We start from the raw sequence: 27,500 nt of genomic DNA, 5'->3' as shown, positions 1-27,500 counted from the left end.
AGCACCTAGCCTCCGACAAGGCTCTAGCAGGTCTCTTCAGTGTTGAAAATCCATCCAGCGCAACTTCAGCAGCAGGTGAATATGTCCCACAGCGGTAGTAAAACAACACCACTAATGATGAGGACTATGTCTCTATGGAAACCATGAGAGAGATGATGGAGCAGCAGGAGTTACTCTGTGTGGAAATGCTTAACAGACAAGAGGCAAACTTCATGTCCTTCACCAAGGTGATTCTGGAATCTGCAACTACCAGAATTGATGAAATTAAGAAAGAAGCTCAGGAGGTCAAATCCGGCCTTCAGTCTCTTGAGCCCAAAGTGATGACTTGAGAGAGATGGAGAAGAAAGTTGGTTCGTTTGAATCACAACTGCAGTCTCCGTCCTCTGCGTGTATGAGCTCTGAAAGCAAAGACATCATATCCAACACTGTTTATTAGAAAATCAGTCAACAAAACAATGCAATTATTGATGCTGTGATACAGGGCCATGTCTGCGAGTCCTGGTCAGATACTGAACACAAAGTCAGAGAGTTTTTGAACAACAAACTGAAAATTGATCCAAAGTCTATGAAACTGAAAGAGCCCACCACACTGGAAAAGTGAAACAGACCTCTGAAAAAGCAAGACCAACTGTAGTGAAATTCCCAAGGCACAAAGACAAAGAATTAATTCTTGCCAAGGCGAGAGCTCGCCTCAAGAACACTACAATTTATGTAAATGAAGCCTTCTTGAACTGCTAAAGAAGAAGAGAGCAGACCTCATCCCAGCAAAGAAACAAGCCAGAGAACGAGGAACTGATGCTGTCATCAACTACGACAGACCGGTAGTTCCACCGCCAAAGCTCCAGCAGACCACAGCAGCCACACAGCATGAGAGAAACTGTGCCAGCAGGACCCCAGTACATATGGAGACTACTTTTTAACAGGCTCTTTCTCCCTACCAAAATACCATGACATCACGTCCACATTAGCAATCTGACACCTTTACCAACATGTTCCTACACCAGTCTCTTCCTCACTACATGCAAACATCCAAAGGAATTGAATCGAGTGCAACTCGACTTGGTATATATCGGTGAAGACGTTTCGCGTCTTATCCAAGAGGCTTCATCAGTTCGTGCCGAAATGTCTTCACCAAGATATACCAAGTCCAGCTGCACTCGATTCAATTCCTTTGGATAACCATGATCTGGATGAATGAGAACGTTCACAGCCATGCATGCAAACACTGACCCGTACGCTCACAAGCTGACCCGTATCCTCACACACTGACCCGTACGATCACACACTGACCCGTACGATCACACACTGACCCGTACAATCACACACTGACCCGTACAATCACACACTGACCCGTATCCTCACACACTGACCCGTACGCTCACACACTGACCCGTACGATCACACACTGACCCGTACGCTCACACACTGACCCGTACAATCACACACTGACCCGTATCCTCACACACTGACCCGTACAATCACACACTGACCCGTACAATCACACACTGACCCGTACAATCACACACTGACCCGTACGCTCACACACTGACCCGTATGATCACACACTGACCCGTATCCTCACACACTGACCCGTATCCTCACACACTGACCCGTACGATCACACACTGACCCGTACGATCACACACTGACCCGTATCCTCACACACTGACCCGTACGCTCACACACTGACCCGTATCCTCACACACTGACCCGTATCCTCACACACTGACCCGTACGATCACACACTGACCCGTACGCTCACACACTGACCCGTATCCTCACACACTGACCCGTACGCTCACACACTGACCCGTACGATCACACACTGACCCGTATCCTCACACACTGACCCGTACGATCACACACTGACCCGTACGATCACACACTGACCCGTATCCTCACACACTGACCCGTACGCTCACACACTGACCCGTATCCTCACACACTGACCCGTATGATCACACACTGACCCGTATCCTCACACACTGACCCGTACGATCACACGCTGACCCGTATCCTCACACACTGACCCGTACAATCACACACTGACCCGTATGATCACACACTGACCCGTATGATCACACACTGACCCGTACGCTTACACACTGACCCGTACGATCACACACTGACCCGTACGATCACACGCTGACCCGTACGATCACACGCTGACCCGTATCCTCACACACTGACCCGTACAATCACACACTGACCCGTACGATCACACACTGACCCGTACGATCACACACTGACCCGTATCCTCACACACTGACCCGTATGCTCACACACTGACCCGTACGATCACACGCTGACCCGTATGATCACACACTGACCCGTACGCTCACACACTGACCCGTACGATCACACACTGACCCGTACGATCACACACTGACCCGTACGATCACACACTGACCCGTATGATCACACACTGACCCGTATCCTCACACACTGACCCTTACGCTCACACACTGACCCATACGATCACACACTGACCCGTACGCTCACACACTGACCCGTACGATCACACACTGACCCGTATGATCACACACTGACCCGTATCCTCACACACTGACCCTTACGCTCACACACTGACCCGTACGATCACACACTGACCCGTATCCTCACACACTGACCCGTACGATCACACGCTGACCCGTACGATCACACACTGACCCGTATGATCACACACTGACCCGTACGCTCACACACTGACCCGTACGATCACACACTGACCCTTACGCTCACACACTGACCCATACGATCCCACATGAATCCCATATGAATTTAACAACTATAAGCAAACCTTGTTAAAAGAAACACTCAACGGTAGGGAAAGTGCTCAACAAATAAGGAGTAAAATAATCCAATGAGTCAAGTAAATTCTTTATGAGACTGTACAAGCCTATTTCATGCTCTCTCTCTCTCTCTGTGTATATATATATATATATATATGTGTGTGTGTGTGTGTGTGTGTATATATGTATGTGTATATATATATACATATATATATATATATAAATGCAGATAAAATGGGTGTCTCAATGCTACCGTGGTCTACAAAGAAAGACATGCTACTTAAAAGTATTTTACCCTTTCTTCTGAGGCTGGTTGTTGAAACCTGCCAGACCGTGACTTCATGTACTTATAGACTTCCTCGCTGCAGTTCATCTGCATTCACTACTAACCTAGCAAATGTTCTTCATATTATTTCACATCTCATCTCATCTCATCTCATCTCATCTTCGGCCGCTTGTCCGGGGTCGGGTCGTGGTGGCAGCAAGCTAAGTAGGGCACTCCAGACGTCCCTCTCCCCAGCAATGCCCTCCAGCTCCTCCTGGGGGATCCCAAGGCGTTCCCAGGCCAGATTGGACATGTAGTCCCTCCACCAAGTTCTGGGTCTACCCCGGGGTCTCCTCCCAGTTGGACATGCCCAGTAAACCTCCAAAGGAAGGCACCCAGGAGGCATCCTAATCAGATGTCCGAACCACCTCAGCTGGCTCCTTTCAATGCAAAGGAGAAGCGGCTCTACTCCAAGCCCCTCCTGATGTCCGAGCTCCTCACCCTATCTGTAAGGCTGAGCCCAGACACCCTACATGCAACCAGACTATGCAAGAGCATGCAACTGTGCAACTCTAATGGGGTTGGTGCAAGTACATAGAACAAAGCATAAACTTAATGACATGGTATGAAGATAACACGTGGTCTTACCGCACACAATGCTGTTGTGTGGATGACACAACAACGTTGTAACGTGGGTGTTACCAACATGCTGCAGTAGGTCTTACCGTACACAACGCTGTTGCGTGGATGATACAACAACGTTGTAACGTGGGTGTTACCAACATGCTGCAGTAGCCCAACACATCAGGTTCAGTCAGTACGGTCAGTTCAGTCAGCACAGTCAGTTCAGTCAGTACAGTCAGTCAGTAGAGTCAGTTCAGTCAGTATAGTCAGTTCAGTCAGTACAGTCAGTTCAGTCAGTTCAGTCAGCACAGTCAGCTAAGTCAGTACAGTCAGTTCAGTCAGAAAAGTCAGTAGAGTCAGTTCAGTCAGTATAGTCAGTTCAGTCAGTATAGTCAGTTCAGTCAGTAGAGTCAGTTCAGTCAGCACAGTCAGTTCAGTCAGTATAGTCAGTTCAGTCAGTACAGTCAGTTCAGTCAGCACAGTCAGTTCAGTCAGTATAGTCAGTTCAGTCAGCGCAGTCAGCTCAGTCAGTACAGTCAGTCAGTAGAGTCAGTTCAGGCAGTATAGTCAGTTCAGTCAGCACAGTCAGTTCAGTCAGCTAGGTCAGTACAGTCAGTTCAGTCAGAAAAGTCAGTAGAGTCAGTTCAGTCAGTATAGTCAGTTCACTCAGTATAGTCAGTTCAGTCAGTTCAGTCAGTATAGACAGTAGAGTCAGTTCAGTCAGTACAGTCAGTTCAGTCAGTACAGTCAGTTCAGTCAGTTCAGTCATTATAGTCAGTAGAGTCAGTTCAGTCAGTATAGTCAGTTCAGTCAGTACAGTCAGTTCAGTCAGTTCAGTGAGTTCAGTCAGTACAGTCAGTACAGTCAGTTCAGTCAGTACAGTCAGTAAAGTCAGTTCAGTCAGTACAGTCAGTTCAGTGAGCACAGTCAGCTCAGTCAGTTCAGTCAGTACAGTCAGTTCAGTCATTTCAGTCAGTACAGTCAGTCAGTAGAATCAGTACAGTCAGTTCAGTCAGTACAGTCAGTTCAGTCAGTTCAGTCAGTACAGTCAGTCCAGTCAGTATAGTCAGTTCAGTCAGTACAGTCAGTTCAGTCAGCATATTCAGTATAGTCAGTTCAGTCAGTTCAGTCAGTACAGTCAGTTCAGTCAGTACTGTCAGTAGAGTAAGTTCAGTCAGTACAGTCAATACAGTCAGTAGAGTCAGTTCAGTCAGTTCAGTCAGTACAGTCAATACAGTCAGTAGAGTCAGTTCAGTCAGTTCAGTCAGTACAGTCAGTTCAGTCAGTACAGTCAGTTCATTCAGTAGAGTCAGCTCAGTCAGTATAGTCAGTTCAGTCAGTACAGTTAGTTCAGTCAGTACAGACAGTACAGTCAGTTCAGTCAATACAGTCAGTTCAGTCAGTACTGTCAGTAGAGTAAGTTCAGTCAGTACAGTCAGTACAGTCAGTTCAGTCAGTACAGTCAGTAGAGTCAGTTCAGTCAGTACAGTCAGTTCAGTCAGTATAGTCAGTCGAGTCAGTTCAGTCAGTAAAGTCAATTCAGTCAGTTCAGTCAGTAAAGTCAGTTCAGTCAGTAATGTCACTTCAGTCAGCACAGTCAGTACAGTAAGTACAGTCAGTTCAGTCAGTACAGTCAGTATAGTCAGTTCAGTCAGTTCAGTCAGTACAGACAGTTCAGTCAGAACAGTCAGTTCAGTCAGTACAGTCAGTTCAGTCAGTATAGTCAGTAGAGTCAGTTCAGTCAGTAAAGTCAGTTCAGTCAGTACAGTCAGTTCAGTCAGTAATGTCACTTCAGACAGCACAGTCAGTACAGTAAGTACAGTCAGTTCAGTCAGTACAGTCAGTATAGTCAGTTCAGTCAGTTCAGTCAGTATAGTCAGTTCAGTCAGGACAGTCAGCTCAGTCAGTACAGTCAGTCAGTAGAGTCAGTTCAGTCAGTATAGTCAGTTCAGTCAGTACAGTCAGTTCAGTCAGTACAGTCATTACAGTCAGTTCAGTCAGCACAATCAGCTCAGTCAGCTCAGCCAGTACAGTCAGTAGGGTCAATTCAGTCAGTATAGTCAGTTCAGTCAGTACAGTCAGTTCAGTCAGTAGAGTCAGTTCAGTCAGTATAGTCTGTTCAGTCAGTTCAGTCAGTACAGTCATTACAGTCAGTTCAGTCAGCACAGTCAGCTCAGTCAGCTCAGCCAGTACAGTCAGTAGGGTCAATTCAGTCAGTATAGTCAGTTCAGTCAGTATAGTCTGTTCAGTCAGTTCAGTCAGTACAGTCAGTTCAGTCAGTACAGTCAGTACAGTCAGTTCAGTCAGTAAAGTCAGTTCACTCAGTACAGTCAGTTCAGTCAGTAATGTCACTTCAGTCAGCACAGTCAGTACAGTAAGTACAGTCAGTTCAGTCAGTACAGTCAGTATAGTCAGTTCAGTCAGTAGAGTCAGTAGAGTCAGTTCAGTCAGTATAGTCAGTTCAGTCAGGACAGTCAGCTCAGTCAGTACAGTCAGTCAGTAGAGTCAGTTCAGTCAGTATAGTCAGTTCAGTCAGTACAGTCAGTTCAGTCAGTACAGTCAGTTCAGAAACCGCCTGTACTGACTGTACTGACTGTATAGTCAGTTCAGCCAGTTCAGTCAGCTCAGTCAGTACAGTCAGTCAGTAGAGTCAGTTCAGTCAGTATAGTCAGTTCAGTCAGTACAGTCAGTTCAGTCAGTACAGTCATTACAGTCAGTTCAGTCAGCACAGTCAGCTCAGTCAGCTCGGCCAGTACAGTCAGTAGGGTCAATTCAGTCAGTATAGTCAGTTCAGTCAGTACAGTCAGTTCGGTCAGTAGTCAGTTCAGTCAGTATAGTCTGTTTAGTCAGTACAGTCAGTTCAGTCAGTACAGTCAGTAGAGTCAGTAGAGTCAGTAGAGTCCGTTCAGTCAGTTCAATCAGTTCAGTCAGTAGAGTCAGTAAAGTCAGTTCAGTCAGTATAGTCAGTAGAGTCAGTTCAGTCAGTACAGTCAGTTCAGTCAGTACAGTCAGTTCAGTCAGCATATTCAGTATAGTCAGTTCAGTCAGTACAGTCAGTTCAGTCAGTAAAGTCACTTCAGTCAGTTCAGTCAATACAGTAAGTACAGTCAGTTCAGTATTCACAGTCAGTTCAGTCAGCACAGTCAGTACAGTCTGTTTAGTCAGTACAGTCAGTTCAGTCAGTACAGTCAGTAGAGTCAGTAGAGTCAGTTCAGTCAGTTCAGTCAGTAGAGTCAGTTAAGTCAGTACAGTCAGTTCAGTCAGCATATTCAGTATAGTCAGTTCAGTCAGTACAGTCAGTTCAGTCAGTACAGTCATTACAGTCAGTTCAGTCAGCACAGTCAGCTCAGTCAGCTCGGCCAGTACAGTCAGTACAGTCAGTACAGTCAGTATAGTCAGTTCAGTCAGTTCAGTCAGCTGAGTCAGTATAGTCAGTTCAGTCAGTTCAGTCAGATCAGTTAGTATAATCAGTTCAGTCAGTTCAGTCAGCATAGTCAGCTCAGTCAGCAGAGTCAGTTCAGTCAGCTCAGTCAGTACAGTCAGTATAATCAGTTCAGTCAGTACAGTCAGCACAGTCAGCTCAGTCAGCTCAGTCAGTACAGTCAGTAGAGTCAGTTCAGTCAGTATAGTCAGTTCAGTCAGTAGTCAGTTCAGTCAGTACAGCCAGTTCAGTCAGTATAGTCAGTTCAGTCAGTAGAGTCAGTTCAGTCAGTACAGTCAGTACAGTCAGTTCAGTCAGTACAGTCAGTAGAGTCAGTTCAGTCAGTATAGTCAGTTCAGTCAGTACAGTCAGTTCAGTCAGTATAGTCAGTAGAGTCAGTTCAGTCAGTAAAGTCAGTTAAGTCAGTACAGCCAGTTCAGTCAGTAATGTCACTTCAGTCAGCACAGTCAGTACAGTAAGTACAGTCAGTTCAGTCAGTACAGTCAGTATAGTCAGTTCAGTCAGTTCAGTCAGTACAGTCAGTAGAGTCAGTTCAGTCAGTATAGTCAGTTCAGTCAGAACAGTCAGCTCAGTCAGTACAGTCAGTCAGTAGAGTCAGTTCAGTCAGTATAGTCAGTTCAGTCAGTACAGTCAGTTCAGTCAGTTCAGTCAGTACAGTCAGTTCAGAAACCCCCTGTACTGACTGTACAGTCAGTTCAGTCAGGACAGTCAGCTCAGTCAGTACAGTCAGTCAGTAGAGTCAGTTCAGTCAGTATAGTCAGTTCAGTCAGTACAGTCAGTTCAGTCAGTACAGTCAGTACAGTCAGTACAGTCAGTTCAGTCAGTACAGTCAGTTCGGAAACCCCCTGTACTGACTGTACAGTCAGTTCAGTCAGTACAGTCAGTCAGTAGAGTCAGTTCAGTCAGTATAGTCAGTTCTGTCAGTACAGTCAGTTCAGTCAGTACAGTCATTACAGTCAGTTCAGTCAGCACAGTCAGCTCAGCCAGTACAGTCAGTAGGGTCAATTCAGTCAGTATAGTCAGTTCAGTCAGTACAGTCAGTTCAGTCAGTAGAGTCAGTTAAGTCAGTATAGTCTGTTCAGTCAGTTCAGTCAGTACAGTCATTACAGTCAGTTCAGTCAGCACAGTCAGCTCAGTCAGCTCAGCCAGTACAGTCAGTAGGGTCAATTCAGTCAGTATAGTCAGTTCAGTCAGTATAGTCTGTTCAGTCAGTTTAGTCAGTACAGTCAGTACAGTCAGTTCAGTCAGTACAGTCAGTTCAGTCAGCTCAGTCAATACAGTCAGTTCAGTCAGTACTGTCAGTAGAGTCAGTTCAGTCAGTTCAGTCAGTACAGTCAGTTCAGTCAGTATAGTCAGTAAAGTCAGTTCAGTCAGTACAGTCAGTTCAGTCAGTACAGTCAGTTCAGTCAGTAATGTCACTTCAGTCAGCACAGTCAGTACAGTAAGTACAGTCAGTACAGTCAGTATAGTCAGTTCAGTCAGTTCAGTCAGTACAGCCAGTTCAGTCAGTAGAGTCAGTTCAGTCAGTACAGTCAGTTCAGTCAGTACAGTCAGTACAGTCAGTTCAGTCAGTACAGTCAGTAGAGTCAGTTCAGTCAGTATAGTCAGTTCAGTCAGTACAGTCAGTTCAGTCAGTATAGTCAGTAGAGTCAGTTCAGTCAGTAAAGTCAGTTAAGTCAGTACAGCCAGTTCAGTCAGTAATGTCACTTCAGTCAGCACAGTCAGTACAGTAAGTACAGTCAGTTCAGTCAGTACAGTCAGTATAGTCAGTTCAGTCAGTTCAGTCAGTACAGTCAGTAGAGTCAGTTCAGTCAGTATAGTCAGTTCAGTCAGTTCAGTCAGTACAGTCATTACAGTCAGTTCAGTCAGCACAGTCAGCTCAGTCAGCTCAGCCAGTACAGTCAGTAGGGTCAATTCAGTCAGTATAGTCAGTTCAGTCAGTATAGTCTGTTCAGTCAGTTTAGTCAGTACAGTCAGTACAGTCAGTTCAGTCAGTACAGTCAGTTCAGTCAGCTCAGTCAATACAGTCAGTTCAGTCAGTACTGTCAGTAGAGTCAGTTCAGTCAGTTCAGTCAGTACAGTCAGTTCAGTCAGTATAGTCAGTACAGTCAGTTCAGTCAGTAAAGTCAGTTCAGTCAGTACAGTCAGTTCAGTCAGTAATGTCACTTCAGTCAGCACAGTCAGTACAGTAAGTACAGTCAGTACAGTCAGTATAGTCAGTTCAGTCAGTTCAGTCAGTAGAGTCAGTAGAGTCAGTTCAGTCAGTATAGTCAGTTCAGTCAGGACAGTCAGCTCAGTCAGTACAGTCAGTCAGTAGAGTCAGTTCAGTCAGTACAGTCAGTACAGTCAGTTCAGAAACCGCCTGTACTGACTGTACTGACTGTATAGTCAGTTCAGCCAGTTCAGTCAGCTCAGTCAGTACAGTCAGTCAGTAGAGTCAGTTCAGTCAGTATAGTCAGTTCAGTCAGTACAGTCAGTACAGTCATTACAGTCAGTTCAGTCAGCTCAGTCAGCTCAGCCAGTACAGTCAGTAGGGTCAATTCAGTCAGTATAGTCAGTTCAGTCAGTACAGTCAGTTCGGTCAGTAGTCAGTTCAGTCAGTATAGTCTGTTTAGTCAGTACAGTCAGTTCAGTCAGTACAGTCAGTAGAGTCAGTAGAGTCAGTAGAGTCCGTTCAGTCAGTTCAGTCAGTTCAGTCAGTAGAGTCAGTACAGTCAGTTCAGTCAGTTCAGTCAGTACAGTCAGTAGAGTCAGTTCAGTCAGTACAGTCAGTTCAGTCAGTACAGTCAGTTCAGTCAGCATATTCAGTATAGTCAGTTCAGTCAGTACAGTCAGTTCAGTCAGTAAAGTCACTTCAGTCAGTTCAGTCAATACAGTAAGTACAGTCAGTTCAGTATTCACAGTCAGTTCAGTCAGTACAGTCTGTTTAGTCAGTACAGTCAGTTCAGTCAGTACAGTCAGTAGAGTCAGTTCAGTCAGTACTGTCAGTTCAGTCAGTAAAGTCACTTCAGTCAGTTCAGTCAATACAGTAAGTACAGTCAGTTCAGTATTCACAGTCAGTTCAGTCAGTTCAGTCAGTATAGTCAGTTCAGTCAGTTCAGTCAGCTGAGTCAGTATAGTCAGTTCAGTCAGTTCAGTCAGATCAGTTAGTATAATCAGTTCAGTCAGTTCAGTCAGCACAGTCAGCTCAGTCAGCAGAGTCAGTTCAGTCAGCTCAGTCAGTACAGTCAGTATAATCAGTTCAGTCGGTACAGTCAGTTCAGTCAGCACAGTCAGCTCAGTCAGCTCAGTCAGTACAGTCAGTAGAGTCAGTTCAGTCAGTATAGTCAGTTCAGTCAGTAGAGTCAGTTCAGTCAGTACAGTCAGTTCAGTCAGTATAGTCAGTTCAGTCAGTAGAGTCAGTTCAGTCAGTACAGTCAGTACAGTCAGTTCAGTCAGTTCAGTCAGTACAGTCAGTAGAGTAAGTTCAGTCAGTATAGTCAGTTCAGTCAGTACAGTCAGTACAGTCAGTACAGTCAGTTCAGTCAGTATAGTCAGTTCAGTCAGTAGAGTCAGTTCAGTCAGTACAGTCAGTACAGTCAGTTCAGTCAGTTCAGTCAGTACATTCAGTAGAGTAAGTTCAGTCAGTATAGTCAGTTAAGTCAGGACAGTCAGCTCAGTCAGTACAGTCAGTCAGTAGAGTCAGTTCAGTCAGTATAGTCAGTTCAGTCAGTACAGTCATTACAGTCAGTTCAGTCAGCACAGTCAGCTCAGTCAGCTCAGCCAGTACAGTCAGTAGGGTCAATTCAGTCAGTATAGTCAGTTCAGTCAGTACAGTCAGTTCAGTCAGTAGAGTCAGTTCAGTCAGCATAGTCAGTTCAGTCAGTACAGTCAGTTCAGTCAGTACAGTCAGTAGAGTCAGTTCAGTCAGTTCAGTCAGTATAGTCAGTTCAGTCAGTTCAGTCAGTAGAGTCAGTTCAGTCAGTACAGTCAGTACAGTCAGTACAGTCAGTACAGTCAGTAGAGTCAGTTCAGTCAGTACAGTCAGTTCAGTCAGTTCAGTCAGTTCAGTCAGTACAGTCAGTAGAGTAAGTTCAGTCAGTATAGTCAGTACAGTCAGTACAGTCAGTTCAGTCAGTTCAGTCAGTACAGTCAGTAGAGTAAGTTCAGTCAGTATAGTCAGTTAAGTCAGGACAGTCAGCTCAGTCAGTACAGTCAGTCAGTAGAGTCAGTTCAGTCAGTATAGTCAGTTCAGTCAGTACAGTCATTACAGTCAGTTCAGTCAGCACAGTCAGCTCAGTCAGCTCAGCCAGTACAGTCAGTAGGGTCAATTCAGTCAGTATAGTCAGTTCAGTCAGTACAGTCAGTTCAGTCAGTAGAGTCAGTTCAGTCAGCATAGTCAGTTCAGTCAGTACAGTCAGTACAGTCAGTTCAGTCAGTACAGTCAGTAGAGTCAGTTCAGTCAGTTCAGTCAGTATAGTCAGTTCAGTCAGTACAGTCAGTACAGTCAGTACAGTCAGTAGAGTCAGTTCAGTCAGTACAGTCAGTTCAGTCAGTTCAGTCAGTTCAGTCAGTACAGTCAGTTCGGAAACCCCCTGTACTGACCAGTCAGTACAGGGGGTTTCACTGTGTGTTCTTCTTGAGTTTAAATATAACAGCTGTGTGTTTGTTCGTTGTTTGTAAATTCGGTGTATGCTGTCGCCACCCTTCCTCATGTTTACAAATAGCTCTAAGTGGAAAATTAATGCATGTGAACTGAAAACTGAGTGTGCACGGGATGAGTGGATGAGTGGCCATGTGTACGAGTACACATAGCCAGAAAAACCAGTGTTTTTCCTGCCATTACAAGACTGTTGCACTGCACCCGGGTCAAGTTTATAAAACGTGTTGCCTTCATCTGTGGACGCACAGCCTCCTAGACGAACCCTTGCACATGTTCATGGCCCAACTCAGATCAGGCAGCAGCGGAGAGCAGCGCTGGTCGAGCGAGCTAGAGAGGGGCTGAAGAGAGGGAGCAGTGATAGCCAGAACAAACGTTTCTCGAAGGACTGGAATCGCCTCAACCATGAGAGGTTCTTGATCACACACTCACAACTGCACAAAACAGGTTGGGTCCATCAGTATGTGAGATGAGACGCAGACAGAGACATTTCTGCTGATTATGGCAGGATTCCAGAGTCACCCTAACAAAGCGGTAGACACCGACGCGACGTGGGGGGTTAGAAAGATACACTAAGACAGCTGCACCTTCTGACTTACTAAGAGCAAATCCAAGTGAAAGACCAGTGAACATGGCTCATGTGACCTCTGACCTGTCAGAACTACCATAGGATCAATCGTGATGAGAACTGTACGGCTTTTTCCTTTTTTGGTCTTATTTAGTCTTATACTGTATGAATACTTCTTATACTGTATGAATACTTCTTATACGGTATGAATACTTCTTATACTGTATGAATATTTCTTATACGGTATGAATACTTATACTGTATGATTACTGCTTATACTGTATGACTACTTCTTATACTGTATGAATACTTCTTAAAGTATCAGAAACTGTCAGACACACAACCCACTTTGGCAGAGAGCTGAGCCAAGGCTCAGACAGGTATAGAAACATATCATCACCTTCTTGAAATAATGGCCTAAGTCATATTTTCAAGTTTTTCAAAAAACAGAATAAACTGAGACTGAAACAAAATTTGTCAGTTTATTCTGGCAGGGAAGGAGCCTGAGCTGGTGCGAGAGGTGGAGCGGTACCAACTAGACACAGAATAAACTGAGACTGAAACAAAATTTGTCAGTTTATTTGGTTTTTTGAAAAACTTGAAAATATGACTTAGGCCATTATTTTAGGAAGGTGACAATATTGTCTGTGTGTGTGTGTGTGTGTGTGTGTGTATACCAAAAGAAAAGCAGCAGGTATGAAGATTCTGGTGAAGAGAACAGGAACGGAGAACTTCTCTAAACCAAGATCTTCTAACCTGGAGAGAGACAGAGACAGAGAGAGAGAGAAAGAGAGAGAGAGAGAGAGAGAGAGAGAGAGAGAGAGAGAGAGAGAGAGAGAGAGAGAGAGAGAGAGAGAGAGAGAGAGAGAGAGAGAGAGAGAGAGAGAGAGAGAGAGAGAGAGACCGTTGACCTTTAACCAAGCCTTTAATGGTCCAATTCTTCATTCACATCAAGATAACAACATTAACACAAATACTCATATACATAGTGAAAAACACAACAATTGTCATACACAGTAAAAACAAAAGGATACATACCTTCCCTTATTTTTTTTTCACAAATTAAGAAGAGGCACCTGCTTTTCTACAGTGCACAGCACATCCCCATGTCCCCAAACAGAAATAAATCCTTCCAAGTTTGAACTAAGTTTGAAAAACTTGAACTCAGTTTTCAGCCGAGCCGCCACTAGACCCCTGAACATGAGTGTAGCATCTGTGGACCCTGTGCCTTTCATTCTGTTCCTTCTGCTAAGCCAAAGGAGAGAGAGAGAGGAGAGAGAGAGACAGAGAAAGCAAGAGAGAGAGGAGAGAGAGACAACACAGAGAGAGAGAGGAGAGAGACAGAGGGACAGAGAGAGAGACAGAGAAAGCAAGAGAGAGACAGAGAAAGCAAGAGAGAGACAGAGAGACAGAGAGGAGAGAGACAGAGAGAGGAGAGAGACAGAGAGAGAGAGAGAGAGGTGAGAGACAGAGAGGAGAGAGACAGAGAGACAGAGAGACAGAGAGAGAGAGAGAGAGAGAGAGAGAGAGAGAGAGAGAGAGAGAGAGAGAGAGAGAGAGAGAGAGAGAGAGAGAGAGAGAGAGCGAGAGAGAGAGACAGAGAGAGAGACAGAGAGAGAGAGAGAGAGAGAGGGACAGAGAGACAGAGACAGAGAGAGAGAGAGGAGAGAGACAGAGGGACAGAGAGAGAGAGACAGAGAGAGAGAGAGAGACAGAGGAGAGAGACAGAGGGACAGAGAGACAGACAGAGAGAGAGAGAGGAGAGAGACAGAGGGACAGAGAGAGAGAGACAGAGAGAGAGAGACAGAGGAGAGAGACAGAGGGACAGAGAGGGGGAGAGGAGAGCGAGACAGAGACAGAGACAAAGAGAGAGAGAGGAGAGAGACAGAGGGACAGAGAGAGACAGAGACAGAGAAAGCAAGAGAGACAGAGACAAAGAGAGAGAGAGGAGAGAGACAGAGGGACAGAGAGAGACAGAGACAGAGAAAGCAAGAGAGAGACAGAGAAAGCAAGAGAGAGAGGAGAGAGAGACAGCGGGACAGAGAGACAGAGGGACAGAGAGAGACAGAGACAGAGAAAGCAAGAGAGAGACAGAGAACGCAAGAGAGAGAGGAGAGAGAGAGAGGAGAGAGACAGAGGGACAGAGAGAGACAGAGAAAGCAAGAGAGAGACAGAGAAAGCAAGAGAGAGACAGAGAGAGGAGAGAGACAGAGAGATTGATAATTGATTGATTGATAATTCTGCCCATTGCACTATATGGAAGGGAGGTATGGGGTCCACTCAGTCTTTCCAGCTACACTAGATGGGACAAGCATCCAGCAGAAACCCTACATGCTGAATTCTGTAGAATGATTCTGAAAATACAAAGGAAAACACCAAACAACGCATGTAGGGCAGAATTAGGCCGGTTTCCACTATTGATAAATGTACAAAAAAGATCTCTAAATTCCTGGATGCACTTAAATACAAACCCAACAAATACATTGCACTCTAAAGCTCTGAAAACCCAAGAACTGAACCCCGAAAAGAGTCCCCTGAAGCAGCTGGCTCTGAGACTCACTAACCCTGTAACAAATACTAAGACCAACGAACCTCAGGCCAGCACTGCATCCCAAACAAAGTTTACGATAAATCAGGCTATAAAACAAAGCAAGAACAATTATCTGAAACACTGGAACGCTGTAATCAAAACTCAAAACAAACTAGAAGTCTATCGGGCCCTAAAAACAAACTATGATTTGGAAGAACACCTCTTAACTGTCAGAGACAGGAAGCAGTGACAGATCCTCATCAAATACAGGCTCAGTGACCACAGTCTAGCCATTGAAAAGGGGAGACACAAAAAGACGTGGTTGCCAAAAGAGCATCGAACATGTGGTCAGTGCATGACAGATGAGGTGGAGACAGAGGGGCACTTCCTCCTTAAATGTGACAGATTTGAAAAACAGCGCCGGGCTTTTGTCAAGGAACTGGAACATGTGATTCCAGAGTACCAGGAAATGGACGACGCAGGTAAGCTGCGGGTGGTCCTGGGAGGAGGGCCAGCGGCGAGCATTGCAGCAAGATTTATATCATCTTGCCACAACCTGAGAGATAGTGGATGACGGCACCTATTGCTACTGTTGTTATTTAATATCATAATCATTGCTGTTGTTGCTGTTATTATTATAATCATTGTTGTTGTTGTTATTATTATAATCATTGTTGTATTGTGTTGTTGTTGTTTTACATGCTTTGGCAATATGTACACAAATGTATGTCATGCCAATAAAGCACATATTGAATATTGAATATTGAGAGAGAAAGAGAGAGAAAGAAACAGCGCCGGGCTTTTGTCCAGGAGCTGGAACATGTGACTCCAGAGTAGCAGGACATGGAGGACGCAGGTAAGCAGCGGGTGGTCCTGGGAGGGGGCCAGCGGTGAGCATTGCAGCAAGATTTATATTATCTTGCCACAACCTGAGAGACAGTGGGGGACAGCACCTATTGCTACTGTTGTTGTTTAATATCATAATCATTGTTGTTGTTGCTGTTATTATTATAATCATTGTTGTGTTGTGTTGTTGTTGTTTTACATGCTTTGGCAATATGTACACAAACATACGTCATGCCAATAAAGCACATATTGAATTGAATTGAAAAATTGAATTGAGAGAGAGAGGAGAGAGAGACAGAGAAAGTGAGAGAGAGACAGAGAGAGAGTCATTGACACAGACAGAGACAGAGAGTCATATTATATGTATTTGCCGCTGTAGATTACAATGCACTTGGTTGAGAACCAATGACAATCCATCATGGCAGAAATAATACTGTTTGTGAAAAATCAACCTTGCTGCTGAAGTGTTACCGCATTTGGAAAAAAAAAATTCAATATGATATTGTGATGGTCCAAAAGCCTTAAAAGTTAAAATCATATCATATCATCTTACAGGGATGTGACATAAATACGTGCTCAAGTTGAAACTGATTTGATGTCACATGAAATATGGCATGAGACAGTTTATAATATGTTCTGTAAACCCTTAACGGGGGGAATGTTGTCAAAGTATGTCCCTTTTTAAAAATTCAACTATATAAATTCATTATTGCAGATAATAAAACCTTACTGTATGGAAGTTTCCAGTTGCACAATTAACTTCTGTAACCATTTCCTGTTGGTGTAACTGATTGATATGGGTATAAGGCACTCTATCTTGCGTGAGGCAGGCGGGACTGCAGTCCCGGCAGAATGGCCATGGTGTGTGGGCTTTTGCACTGCTGCATGGATACATTACATACATTCAAACTCATCGATGCGCTGTTCGCTATTGCCTGACCGGATCTGTCTAAGGGTCTTGTACTTGTTGTGTCCTGCTCACACATTTTCTGCATGAATCATGCCATTTGCCGTTTTCTTGGTCTTGTACCGGGCGTTGGCCAACTCCGAGCTCAAAGCAAGCAGATGCTTTTGCACGCACTCATTCTTCTCAGCCTCGGTCATGCGCTCGTCCTCACTGCGGTGCTTGTAGGTGGCGGCAGCCGTGAACTCGGTGCTGGCCTCGGTGCTGCTCTCGGCGTTTTCGTCGTGCTCGTTCTCTGCGTTCACAGGCTCTGTACATGGGCCGCCGTTTGCAGCTGTTCTTTGGTCTTCTCTGGGTCCTCCTGCACTATGGCAGCCTTTTGCTGCCACTGTACGGCCTCATCTTCTTTCTTTTTCTTGGCATCCTCCAGCAGTGAAATTTATGAGGTCAATTCAGCCAACTCCGTTGCCAGGTGTTCTTGGTTTTTCATCTGGTTCTCAGACTGCTGAAGCAGAGTGACCTTGGCGTCCTCGGCAGCCTTGAGCTCGCTCTCCAGACGTTCAGCATCCTCATTTGCACGCTTTCTCTCCTGCTCCAACTCCAGTGCCCTTTGTGTCTGCTCTTCCAACTCTTGTTGAGCTTTCTTGGTCGGCTCCTCAATTTGTTTTAATCGCTCCATTAACCCTTCCTTTTCCTTTTCAATCTTTTCCTTTTCTTTTTCTGCAAGTTCTCTTTTCCTCTTTTCATTCTCCAGTAAAGCCCTCTCCATCTTCTTGTGATTTTTCTCCTACCAAGCCTGGGCCTTCATCTGCTGTACCTCAATGGTGTCAGATTTGCGGCGACGCATGTACAACTCATGGTTGCCCACGCAGAGAGCCAGAATTCGTTTGTTGATGCGTAGTCTTGGAGCATAGAATACAAAGTCTGGCGCTTTCTTGTCATTTGGTTTAATGACAAATTTCTTGTCATTGAAGGAAATGTTCTGGATTTCGCTCCAAGGAAATCCAATTTTTGGAGTCATTTTGTCATTCTGTTCATAAATGTTGAGACCCAAGGCATCAACTCCCAACCAAAGCTCTGATCTCATACATTTCTAGGTCTTGAGCAATCTTAAGATACTCCATCATGGACTCCTCTCTCAGCATACCTTTGTGTTCTTCGTGCCACACCTGAATCCTCTCCTCCCACTGTTCCTTGTTGAGCTTGTGCTGGTCCAGTACTCTCTGAGGAAGGAGCTTGTCACTGGACAAGTATCCTGGTGTGTGGGCATCCTTTTGGTGGTCTGCATACTTGGCCTGAACTGCATAGGAGGCCCACAGGAATGCTGTCTCTGGAGTGCGGTAAATGTCATCATTTAAAATCCCCTCCTTCACCTGCAGGAAGAACAGAAGCTGGGTGGCCTCCTGAATCAACTCTTCGGACACATCCTCAGGAAAAAACTTGGCACGGAATTTGAAGAGCAGCAGGCTTTCTTTCCTCACATCCTGCGCTGTCACCTTCTTATTGAGTATCCAAAGGAATTGAATCAAGTGCAACTGGACTTGGTATATATCCGTGAAGACGCTTCGCCTGTCATCCAAGAGGCTTCCTCAGTTCGTGTCTTTCTGACTAGACCAAGCTAGTCTGACTGGCTGCTGACGAGACTCAGAATTTATCCTCTAGGAGTCGTTGTCAGAGGTATAGATGTCCATGGCTCTTTGTGTCGCGATGTTTACCAACGCCCGTCACTAACAGAACCATAGATATGAATGGCTCTTTCGTGTGCCAATGTTTGGCTGCACCCATCGTTATCGGAGCTATTGATATGCGTGGCTCTCCTGTGCTCCGATGTCCAGCCGGGCCCGTCGCCATCGGAGCTGTTGATTTGCATTTGTTTAGCAGCGACGGTCGTTGGGGGTGTTAGTTTGGACTTCATTGTTCAGTGGTCATGAGAGTCGTTGGAGCCGTTAGTGACCGACTGTTGTTCTTGGAGGCTAGGCTTCTTGAGTCTCCTGGGTAGAGGTGAAAGGACGACATTGTAAGTGGGAGATAGGTGGTGTCTCTTGGATAAGAGGCGAAACGTCTTCACGGGTATATACCAAGTCCAGTTGCACTTGATTCAACTCCTTTGGATAACCATGACCTGGATGAATGAGAACATTCACAGATTTCTTATTGAGTTTGAGCCGTGTGGAGAAACCCTTCGTATCCTGGTACTGGAGTCCAAAGTCCCATACCTCCCGCAGTCCGATGAGCTTAACAACCTGATCAAAGAGTTGTTTGCCTGTTGTGTTGGGCTGAATGGCAAGCTCCAGTTCTGCATCCATTGTGGTTACCTTCACACTAATCGGTTACGGCATCTTTGCCGGTCCTGTTTTTCCTTATTATATATAGTATATATATGGGGGAAAAAAACCCTTTGTAGACAAATTTAACGAGAAACGAAAATACTAGTGACCATCTGAAAATTGGCGCCAAATAAACGCCACCTTGTTGCAATAAAACTTAATTCTGATCGCGGTACAGGCGCGTTTTCCAGAAAATGTAAGGGTTACCCCGATACTGAAGGCATGTCAATATCAGGGTTACCCCGATAATGAAGGCATGTCAACACCATGATTACCCCAATACTGAAGGCACGTCAATACCAGGATTACCCCAATACTGAAGGCATGTCAACATCAGAGTTACCCCAATACTGAAAGCATGTCAACACCAGGATTACCCCAATACTGAAGGCATGTCAACACCAAGGTTACCCCAATACTGAAGGCATGTCAATATCAGGGTAACCCCAATACTGAAAGCATGTCAATACCAGGGTTACCCCGATACTGAAGGCACATCAATACCAGGATTACCCCAATACTGAAGGCACGTCAATATCAGGGTTAGCCCAATACTGAAGGCATGTCAACACCAGGATTACCCCAATACTGAAGGCACGTCAATACCAGGATTACCCCAATACTGAAAGCATGTCAACACCAGGATTACCCCAATACTGAAGTCATATCAATACCAGGATTACCCCAATACTGAAGGCATGTCAATATCAGGGTAACCCCAATACTGAAAGCATGTTAATACCAGGGTTACCCCGATACTGAAGGCATGTCAATATCAGTGTAACCCCAATACTGAAAGCATGTCAATACCAGGGTTACCCCAATACTGAAGGCATGTCAACACCAGGTTTACCCCAATAATGAAGGCATGTCAATATCAGGATAGCCCCAATACTGAAGGCACGTCAATACCAGGGTTACCCCAATACTGAAGGCATGTCAACACCAGGATTACCCCAATAATGAAGGCACATCAATACCACGATTACCCCAATACTGAAGGTATGTCAATATCAGGGTTACCCCAATACTGAAGGCCTGTCAATATCAGGGTTAACCCAATACTGAAGGCATGTCAATATCAGGGCTACCCCAATACTGAAAGCATGTCAATACCAGGGTTACCGCAATACTGAAGGCATGTCAATACCAGGGTTACCCCAATACTGAAGGCATGTCAACACCAGGATTACCCCAATAATGAAGGCACATCAATACCACGATTACCCCAATACTGAAGGTATGTCAATATCAGGGTTACCCCAATACTGAAGGCATGTCAATATCAGGGTTAACCCAATACTGAAGGCACGTCAATACCAGGATTACCCCAACACTGAAGGCACATGAATATGAGGGTTACCCCGATACTGAAGGAATGCCAATACCAGGGTTACCCCAATACTGAAAGCATGTCAATACCAGGGTTAACCCGATACTGAAGGCATGTCAATACCAGGGCTACCCCGATACTGAAGGCATGTCAACACCAGGGTTACCCCCGATACTGAAAGCAGGTCAATACCAGGGTTACCCCGACACTGAAGGCATGTCAATACCAGGGTACCCCAATACTGAAGGCATGTCAACACCAGGGTTACCCCAATACTGAAGGCACGTCAATACCAGGATTACCCCAATACTGAAGGCACGTCAATACCAGAGTTACCCCAATACTGAAGGCATGTCAATACCAGGGTTACCCCAATACTGAAGGCCAGTCAATACCAGGGTTACGCAGATACTGAATGCTGATAACATGCGTTTCTGTGCTGAATGCTGCGGTTTCCCTGGCCTAGAGCAAAGCTGTAATGGTAAATAAACTCATGACAAAGTACTAGCTACAAGTAAAGTATCACTAACGTTAACATAGTGATGGGGAATGGCAGCCATCATGTGGGGCTGAGCTGCCATCACAGAGAAGACGTGATTAGATTACATACAGAACCTGGTAGCTACTCATCATCATCCAGAAAGTCACCCAAAACATCTTCATTATTACTAACAACAAGATGAGCAAAGATAGTCATTATATTGTAGAGGAGGAAAGAGCAGGAAAGGAAAGCTGGAGAAATGTTGAGGCTCAAAAAAAAAAAAGAAAGAAAAGAAAAGAAAAGAAAAGAAAAAGCTCACACTTTGGACCTCCACAATGTTTAAAATGCAATGATGTAGAAAATTCACAGTCACAGCATGAAGAGAATTTCTTTAACATTCAGTAACTCAGAATAAACACACACACAAAACAGACAGACAGACAGAAGGTCTGACAGACAGACAGACTTACAGATGATGGAGAGACGGACTGACAGACAGACAGACGGACGGACGGATGGACAGACGGACGGACGGACAGACAGACGGACAGACAGACAGATGGACGGAGAGATGGACAGACAGACAGACGGACAGACGGATACCTGTGTGTGCTCATTCCAGTGTAGTAGGTCCAGGTTTTGGGGGAGGAAGGAAACTGGAAGGTGTAAACCAGAATGAGAACCAACATGGAGTAGACGACCACAGCCACCCAGAAAAAACGCAGCAAGGCACGCCAACGTTCATAGTTCAACTGCAGAGAGAGAGAGAGACGGTCACAAACTGACAGCGACAGACAGAAAACAGTCATGATGTCCTCCATGCTGCCTAACACCAGACTGACATGTGTCTCACTGGTAATTGCTACAGTCTGTTATGAATATAAAGACCATTATTACTGTCATTGTTTCTATTATCTGGTAGATATTAAGATAATTGTTGTTTCCATTACATGCTGGATATAAAGATATAAAGATAATTGTGTTTCCACTACCCAGTAGATATAGAGATAATTGGGTTTCTATTCCCCAGTAGATATAGACATAATTGTGTTTCCATTCCCCAGTAGATATAAAAATAATTGTGTTTCTATTCCCCAGTAGATAGAGATAATTGGGTTTCTATTCCCCAGTAGATAAAGAGATAATTGGGTTTCTATTCCCCAGTATATATAGAGATAATTGTGTTTACATTCCCCAGTAGATATAAAAATAATTGTGTTTCTATTCCCCAGTAGATAAAAAGATAATTGGGTTTCTATTCCCCAGTAGATATAGATATAATTGTGTTTACATTCCCCAGTAGATATAGAGATGATAGTGTTTCCATTCCCCAGCAGATATAGATATAATAGTGTTTACATTCCCCAGTAGATATAGATATAATAATGTTTCCATTCCCAGCAGATATAGAGATGATAGTGTTTCCATTCCCCAGCAGATATAGAGATAATAGTGTTTCCATTCCCCCGCAGATATAGATATAATAGTGTTTACATTCCCCAGCAGATATAGATATAATAATGTTTCCATTCCCCAGCAGATATAGATATAATTGTGTTTCCATTCCCCAGCAGATATAGATATAATAATGTTTCCATTCCCAGCAGATATAGAGATGATAGTGTTTCCATTCCCCAGTAGATATAAAAATAATTGTGTTTACATTCCCCAGTAGATATAGAGATAATAGTGTTTCCATTCCCCAGCAGATATAGAGATGATAGTGTTTACATTCCCCAGTAGATATAAAAATAATTGTGTTTACATTCCCCAGTAGATATAGAGATAATAGTGTTTCCATTCCCCAGCAGATATAGAGATGATAGTGTTTCCATTCCCCAGCAGATATAGAGATGATAGTGTTTCCATTCCCCAGTAGATATAAAAATAATTGTGTTTACGTTCCCCAGTAGATATAGAGATAATAGTGTTTCCATTCCCCAGCAGATATAGAGATGATAGTGTTTCCATTCCCCAGTAGATATAGAGATAATTGTGTTTCCATTCCCCAGCAGAAATAGATATAATAATGTTTCCATTCCCAGCAGATATAGAGATGATAGTGTTTCCATTCCCCAGTAGATATAGAGATAATTGTGTTTCCATTCCCCAGCAGATATAGATATAATAATTTTTCCATTCCCCAGCAGATATAGAGATAATAGTGTTTCCATTCCCCAGCAGATATAGAGATAATAGTGTTTCCATTCCGAGCAGATATAGAGATGATAGTGTTTCCATTCCCCAGCAGATATAGAGATGATAGTGTTTCCATTCCCCAGTAGATATAAAAATAATTGTGTTTACGTTCCCCAGTAGATATAGAGATAATAGTGTTTCCATTCCCCAGCAGATATAGAGATGATAGTGTTTACATTCCCCAGTAGATATAAAAATAATTGTGTTTACATTCCCCAGTAGATATAGAGATAATAGTGTTTCCATTCCCCAGCAGATATAGAGATGATAGTGTTTCCATTCCCCAGCAGATATAGAGATGATAGTGTTTCCATTCCCCAGTAGATATAAAAATAATTGTGTTTACGTTCCCCAGTAGATATAGAGATAATAGTGTTTCCATTCCCCAGCAGATATAGAGATGATAGTGTTTCCATTCCCCAGTAGATATAGAGATAATTGTGTTTCCATTCCCCAGCAGAAATAGATATAATAATGTTTCCATTCCCAGCAGATATAGAGATGATAGTGTTTCCATTCCCCAGTAGATATAGAGATAATTGTGTTTCCATTCCCCAGCAGATATAGATATAATAATTTTTCCATTCCCCAGCAGATATAGAGATAATAGTGTTTCCATTCCCCAGCAGATATAGAGATAATAGTGTTTCCATTCCGAGCAGATATAGAGATGATAGTGTTTCCATTCCCAGCAGATATAGAGATGATAGTGTTTCCATTCCCCAGCAGATATAGATATAATAATGTTTCCATTCCTAGCAGATATAGAGATGATAGTGTTTCCATTCCCCAGTAGATATAGAGATAATAGTGTTTACATTCCCCAGTAGATATAAAAATAATTGTGTTTCTATTCCCCAGTAGATAAAGAGATCATTGGGTTTCTATTCCCCCAGTAGATAAAGAGATGATAGTGTTTCCATTCCCCAGCAGATATAGATATAATAATGTTTCCATTCCTAGCAGATATAGAGATGATAGTGTTTCCATTCCCCAGTAGATATAGAGATAATAGTGTTTCCATTCCCCAGTAGATAAAGAGATGATAGTGTTTCCATTCCCCAGCAGATATAGAGATAATAGTGTTTCCATTCCCAGCAGATATAGAGATGATAGTTATTCCATTCTCCAGTAGATATAGAGATAATAGTGTTTCCATTCCCCAGTAGATATAGAGATAATAGTGTTTCCATTCCCCAGTAGATATATAGATAATAGTGTTTCCATTCCCCAGTAGATATAGAGATAATAGTGTTTCCATTCCCCAGTAGATATAGAGATAATAGTGTTTCCATTCCCCAGCAGATATAGAGATGATAGTGTTTCCATTCCCCAGTAGATATAGCGATAATAGTGTTTCCATTCCCCAGTAGATATAGAGATGATAGTGTTTCCATTCCCCAGTAGATATAGATATAATTGTGTTTCCATTCCCCAGTAGATATAGAGATAATAGTGTTTCTATTACCTGATAAAGGGCCACACAGCAGAGAAACAGCAACATGTAGATTATTTTATAAACTACAATTCTTCCCTCGAAGCTGACGAAGAAGAACATTGTGCCACAAATGTAGATCCAGTATTTCACAAACATCCTTGTAACCACAGCAACCAACACCTCCATCTGTCCAACACCCCCTCCACTTCCCAACCGCAGCACCTCATGCTCTTCCTGCTGAAAAAAGGCTGCCTCCTTGCTCTGCTGGTCCTCTCTTTGGTTCTCTGGAAGAGGAAACAGAAGGGTCAGGTCTCCCTTTCGCCACAACTCCTCTTCCCCAGTTTCCTCCTTTCCTCAGGTGGCCAGACAGCTGCTCAATCAATCAACTGTCAGCCTGTCAGACAGACAGCTGCCTACCCTTCCTGTGGATGGTGATGGCTGCGAGGTGTTGGTCTGTCTGTCGGTCTGTCTTTTCTGTCAGGGCCTGACGCAACAGCAGCCAGAAAGTCATCAGGCAGACAATCTGCAACAACAAGATGCCATTCATCAGGTTCAACACAGCGATAACCAGAATAAACTCTCCTTTAACCGTGTCTTGATGCTCAATATCCAGGTAAGAGAGCCCAGAAGGCTGAATCAGTTCATCTCCCAGTAAACCCTGTGTCCACATGAACTGATTCAACTTTCTGGGACCGCTGTTAATCAGAGCAGCCCATTTTCCAGTGGCTGGTGCTACAGTCATCATATCACAAATAATTGGCTCTGATTATTTAAACAGGAGGCTGACTGTACCATTAGCATCGTGTTTTCTAAACGGACATAATCTCTGGTTTTACAAAGTTTTTTTTTAATATGTTTCTTGGCATTTACAGTTTTAGCGTATTAAACAAGTCACATATTGAGTAATTTAACACAATAAACCCCTCACCTCCCCCACCCGACATTCGCCGATCCTCAAGGAGAATACAAATTAAAGAAATAATCAAATTGCATACAACTAAATTGAAGACAAAAAAAAACAACAAAAAAGGCAAAAACAACAAAAAAAGAAAAGGGGGGGTTTAAGAAAAATAAATAATCAGCAAATCATCATGGTTCACCTATACACAGAAAATCTCTGGGTTTATAGTTTAGACTAGTTGGGCCATTCCTGACTCGAGTCAAGAGGCCTCCCAGTCTGTTATACTGGTTAAAGTGTCAAAGTAAGTCAGAAAAGACATCCAGACTTTCTTCAACTTGTCCCTGTTGCCCCTTAAGGTACATTTGATCTTTTCCAACCTGAGATAATTCATCATATCCCTGATCCATCTGACATGGGATGGGGGTCTTGAGCTCTTCCAATTTAAGAGTATTAGGCACCAAGCTAGTAACGTAGTAAAGGCCACCAATTTACACATGTTGGATGGCCAGTCAGTCTTCCGGTCTCACACCAAGTATGGCAGTGAAAGGGTGTGGATCAATAGTTGTACTGAAAATTTTACTTCAGGATTTAAATATTGCTGACCAAAATGTATGGAGATCAGGGCATGTCCAGAACATATGTAGCAAGGTAGCTGGTGCATGTTTACATCTGTCACAAGTGGGGTCGATGTTGCGGTAAATTTTGGTTGATTTAGCTTTGGTAAGGTGGACACGGTGAACAATCTTAAACTGGATGAGCCCAAATCTACTGCATGAAGAGGAAGATTGTACCTGTTCCAAAACTGCATCCCACAGATCATCAGGGAGAGGAGTACCAAGATCCAGCTCCCAGAGGTTTCTAAGGCTAGCCATTGGCTGAGGATTTATAGTGGCTAGTTTATTATAGATCCTTGTGATGGCGCCCTTGAGACTAGCCCCTGCAGCTAAAAGTGTATCGATTGATGTTGTCAGAGGTATCTCAGGGAAAGGATGGAAACCCTTCTGAACAAAATGCCTAATTTGTAAATAGCGGTAGAAGTGGGAGTGGGGTAGGTTAAATTTTTTTCTACCAATTGATTGAATGACGCAAATATCCCATCAAAATATAACTCCTTTATAAAACGAATTCCATTCCCATGCCATGCTCAAAGAGCCATATCTAACTTGGCAGGGGTAAAGAGGTGGTTTGACATAATGGGTGTCATCAAAGAGGATTTTTGCAGACCAAATATTTTCCTAACTTGAGTCCATATTATGACTGTGTGAGCTGTAACCGAATTTTTCTGTGGTGTGCCAACGACCATTGTTAGCTGGGAAGTCATTAAGGAATGAACAGGAAGATCATAGGGTTCTATCTTTGCCCACTCAGGTGTGTGCTAAAGCGAGCCGCTTTGAACGTGCATGACAACCTTCTGGATATTACTAGCCCAACAGTAGTAAAGAAGAGTGGGCATAGCCATCCCTCCCAGTGCCTTGGGACACTGTAGGAAGTCCTTGCGTATCCGGGGCTGTCTGCCATCCCAGATAAAGTTAGAGAACATCCTGTCAAGAAAGCTAAACTGTTTTTTCAGAATGAAAGTAGGAATGTTCTGAAAAAGATACAGGAACTTAGGAAGTTTTCCCCCCTTTTTCTCCCCAACTGTACTTGGCCAATTACCCCACTCTTCCGAGCTGTCCTGGTCACTGCTCCGCCCCCTCTGCTGATCCGGGGAGGGCTGCAGACTACCACATGCCTCCTCCCATACATGTGGAGTCACCAGCCGCTTCTTTTCACCTGACAGTGAGGAGTTTCACCAGGGGGACATAGCGTGTGGGAGGATCATGCTATTCCCCCCCAGTACTAGAGGAAGATGTCTTCGGGTCACAATACCAGTGAAGATGGATGAAGGCTGCAACAGAGGGCGCACCCAAATCGTCTTGGTTCTCCATGCCATTGGACTCTGGCCACCCCCTGCCAAGGACCGTGTGGGGGCTGCAGGTGCATCAGCCACTCCATGTAAAAAAAAGCTGTCATGCACAGGCGTCCTAAAGGACAGTCATACTTGACCCTCATACTGTCATACTGGACCTCAGTGCAGCCTTTGACACCACTGATCACTGTTTAGTATTAGACAATAAATTGTAATTTTGGTGTCTGACTTAGCTCTTGTCTTAAGTCCTACTTATCTGGAAGAACACACTGTCTCTGCTATAATATTATTACATCAACATT

General features: G+C 44.0%; 1 protein-coding gene and 1 pseudogene across 2 annotated transcripts in view; both read right to left on the bottom strand.

The window, feature by feature from the left end:
- LOC130129961 (piezo-type mechanosensitive ion channel component 2-like) overlaps positions 1–27,500 on the bottom strand; it is a 203,520-nt gene that overhangs the window by 165,334 nt on the left and 10,686 nt on the right. Inside the window, exons 6-9 of one of the 2 annotated variants that reach the window (XM_056299667.1) lie at positions 24,806–24,911; positions 24,419–24,672; positions 21,355–21,503; positions 13,008–13,086 (exon numbers count right to left, since the gene is read on the bottom strand). In XM_056299667.1, the coding sequence (XP_056155642.1) occupies positions 13,008–13,086; positions 21,355–21,503; positions 24,419–24,672; positions 24,806–24,911 (588 nt within the window). Of the gene's footprint in view, positions 1–13,007; positions 13,087–21,354; positions 21,575–24,418; positions 24,673–24,805; positions 24,912–27,500 lie in introns of those variants that run through there. The other variant, XM_056299668.1, reaches the window with a different exon arrangement.
- LOC130129963 (moesin-like) lies at positions 16,601–18,949 on the bottom strand (annotated as a pseudogene).

Source organism: Lampris incognitus, chromosome 19 (genome assembly GCF_029633865.1).
Source record: "Lampris incognitus isolate fLamInc1 chromosome 19, fLamInc1.hap2, whole genome shotgun sequence".
Lineage (NCBI taxonomy): Eukaryota > Metazoa > Chordata > Actinopteri > Lampriformes > Lampridae > Lampris > Lampris incognitus.
Note: the sequence above shows the minus strand (reverse complement) of the source record. Positions and strands in the feature narration are given on the sequence as shown.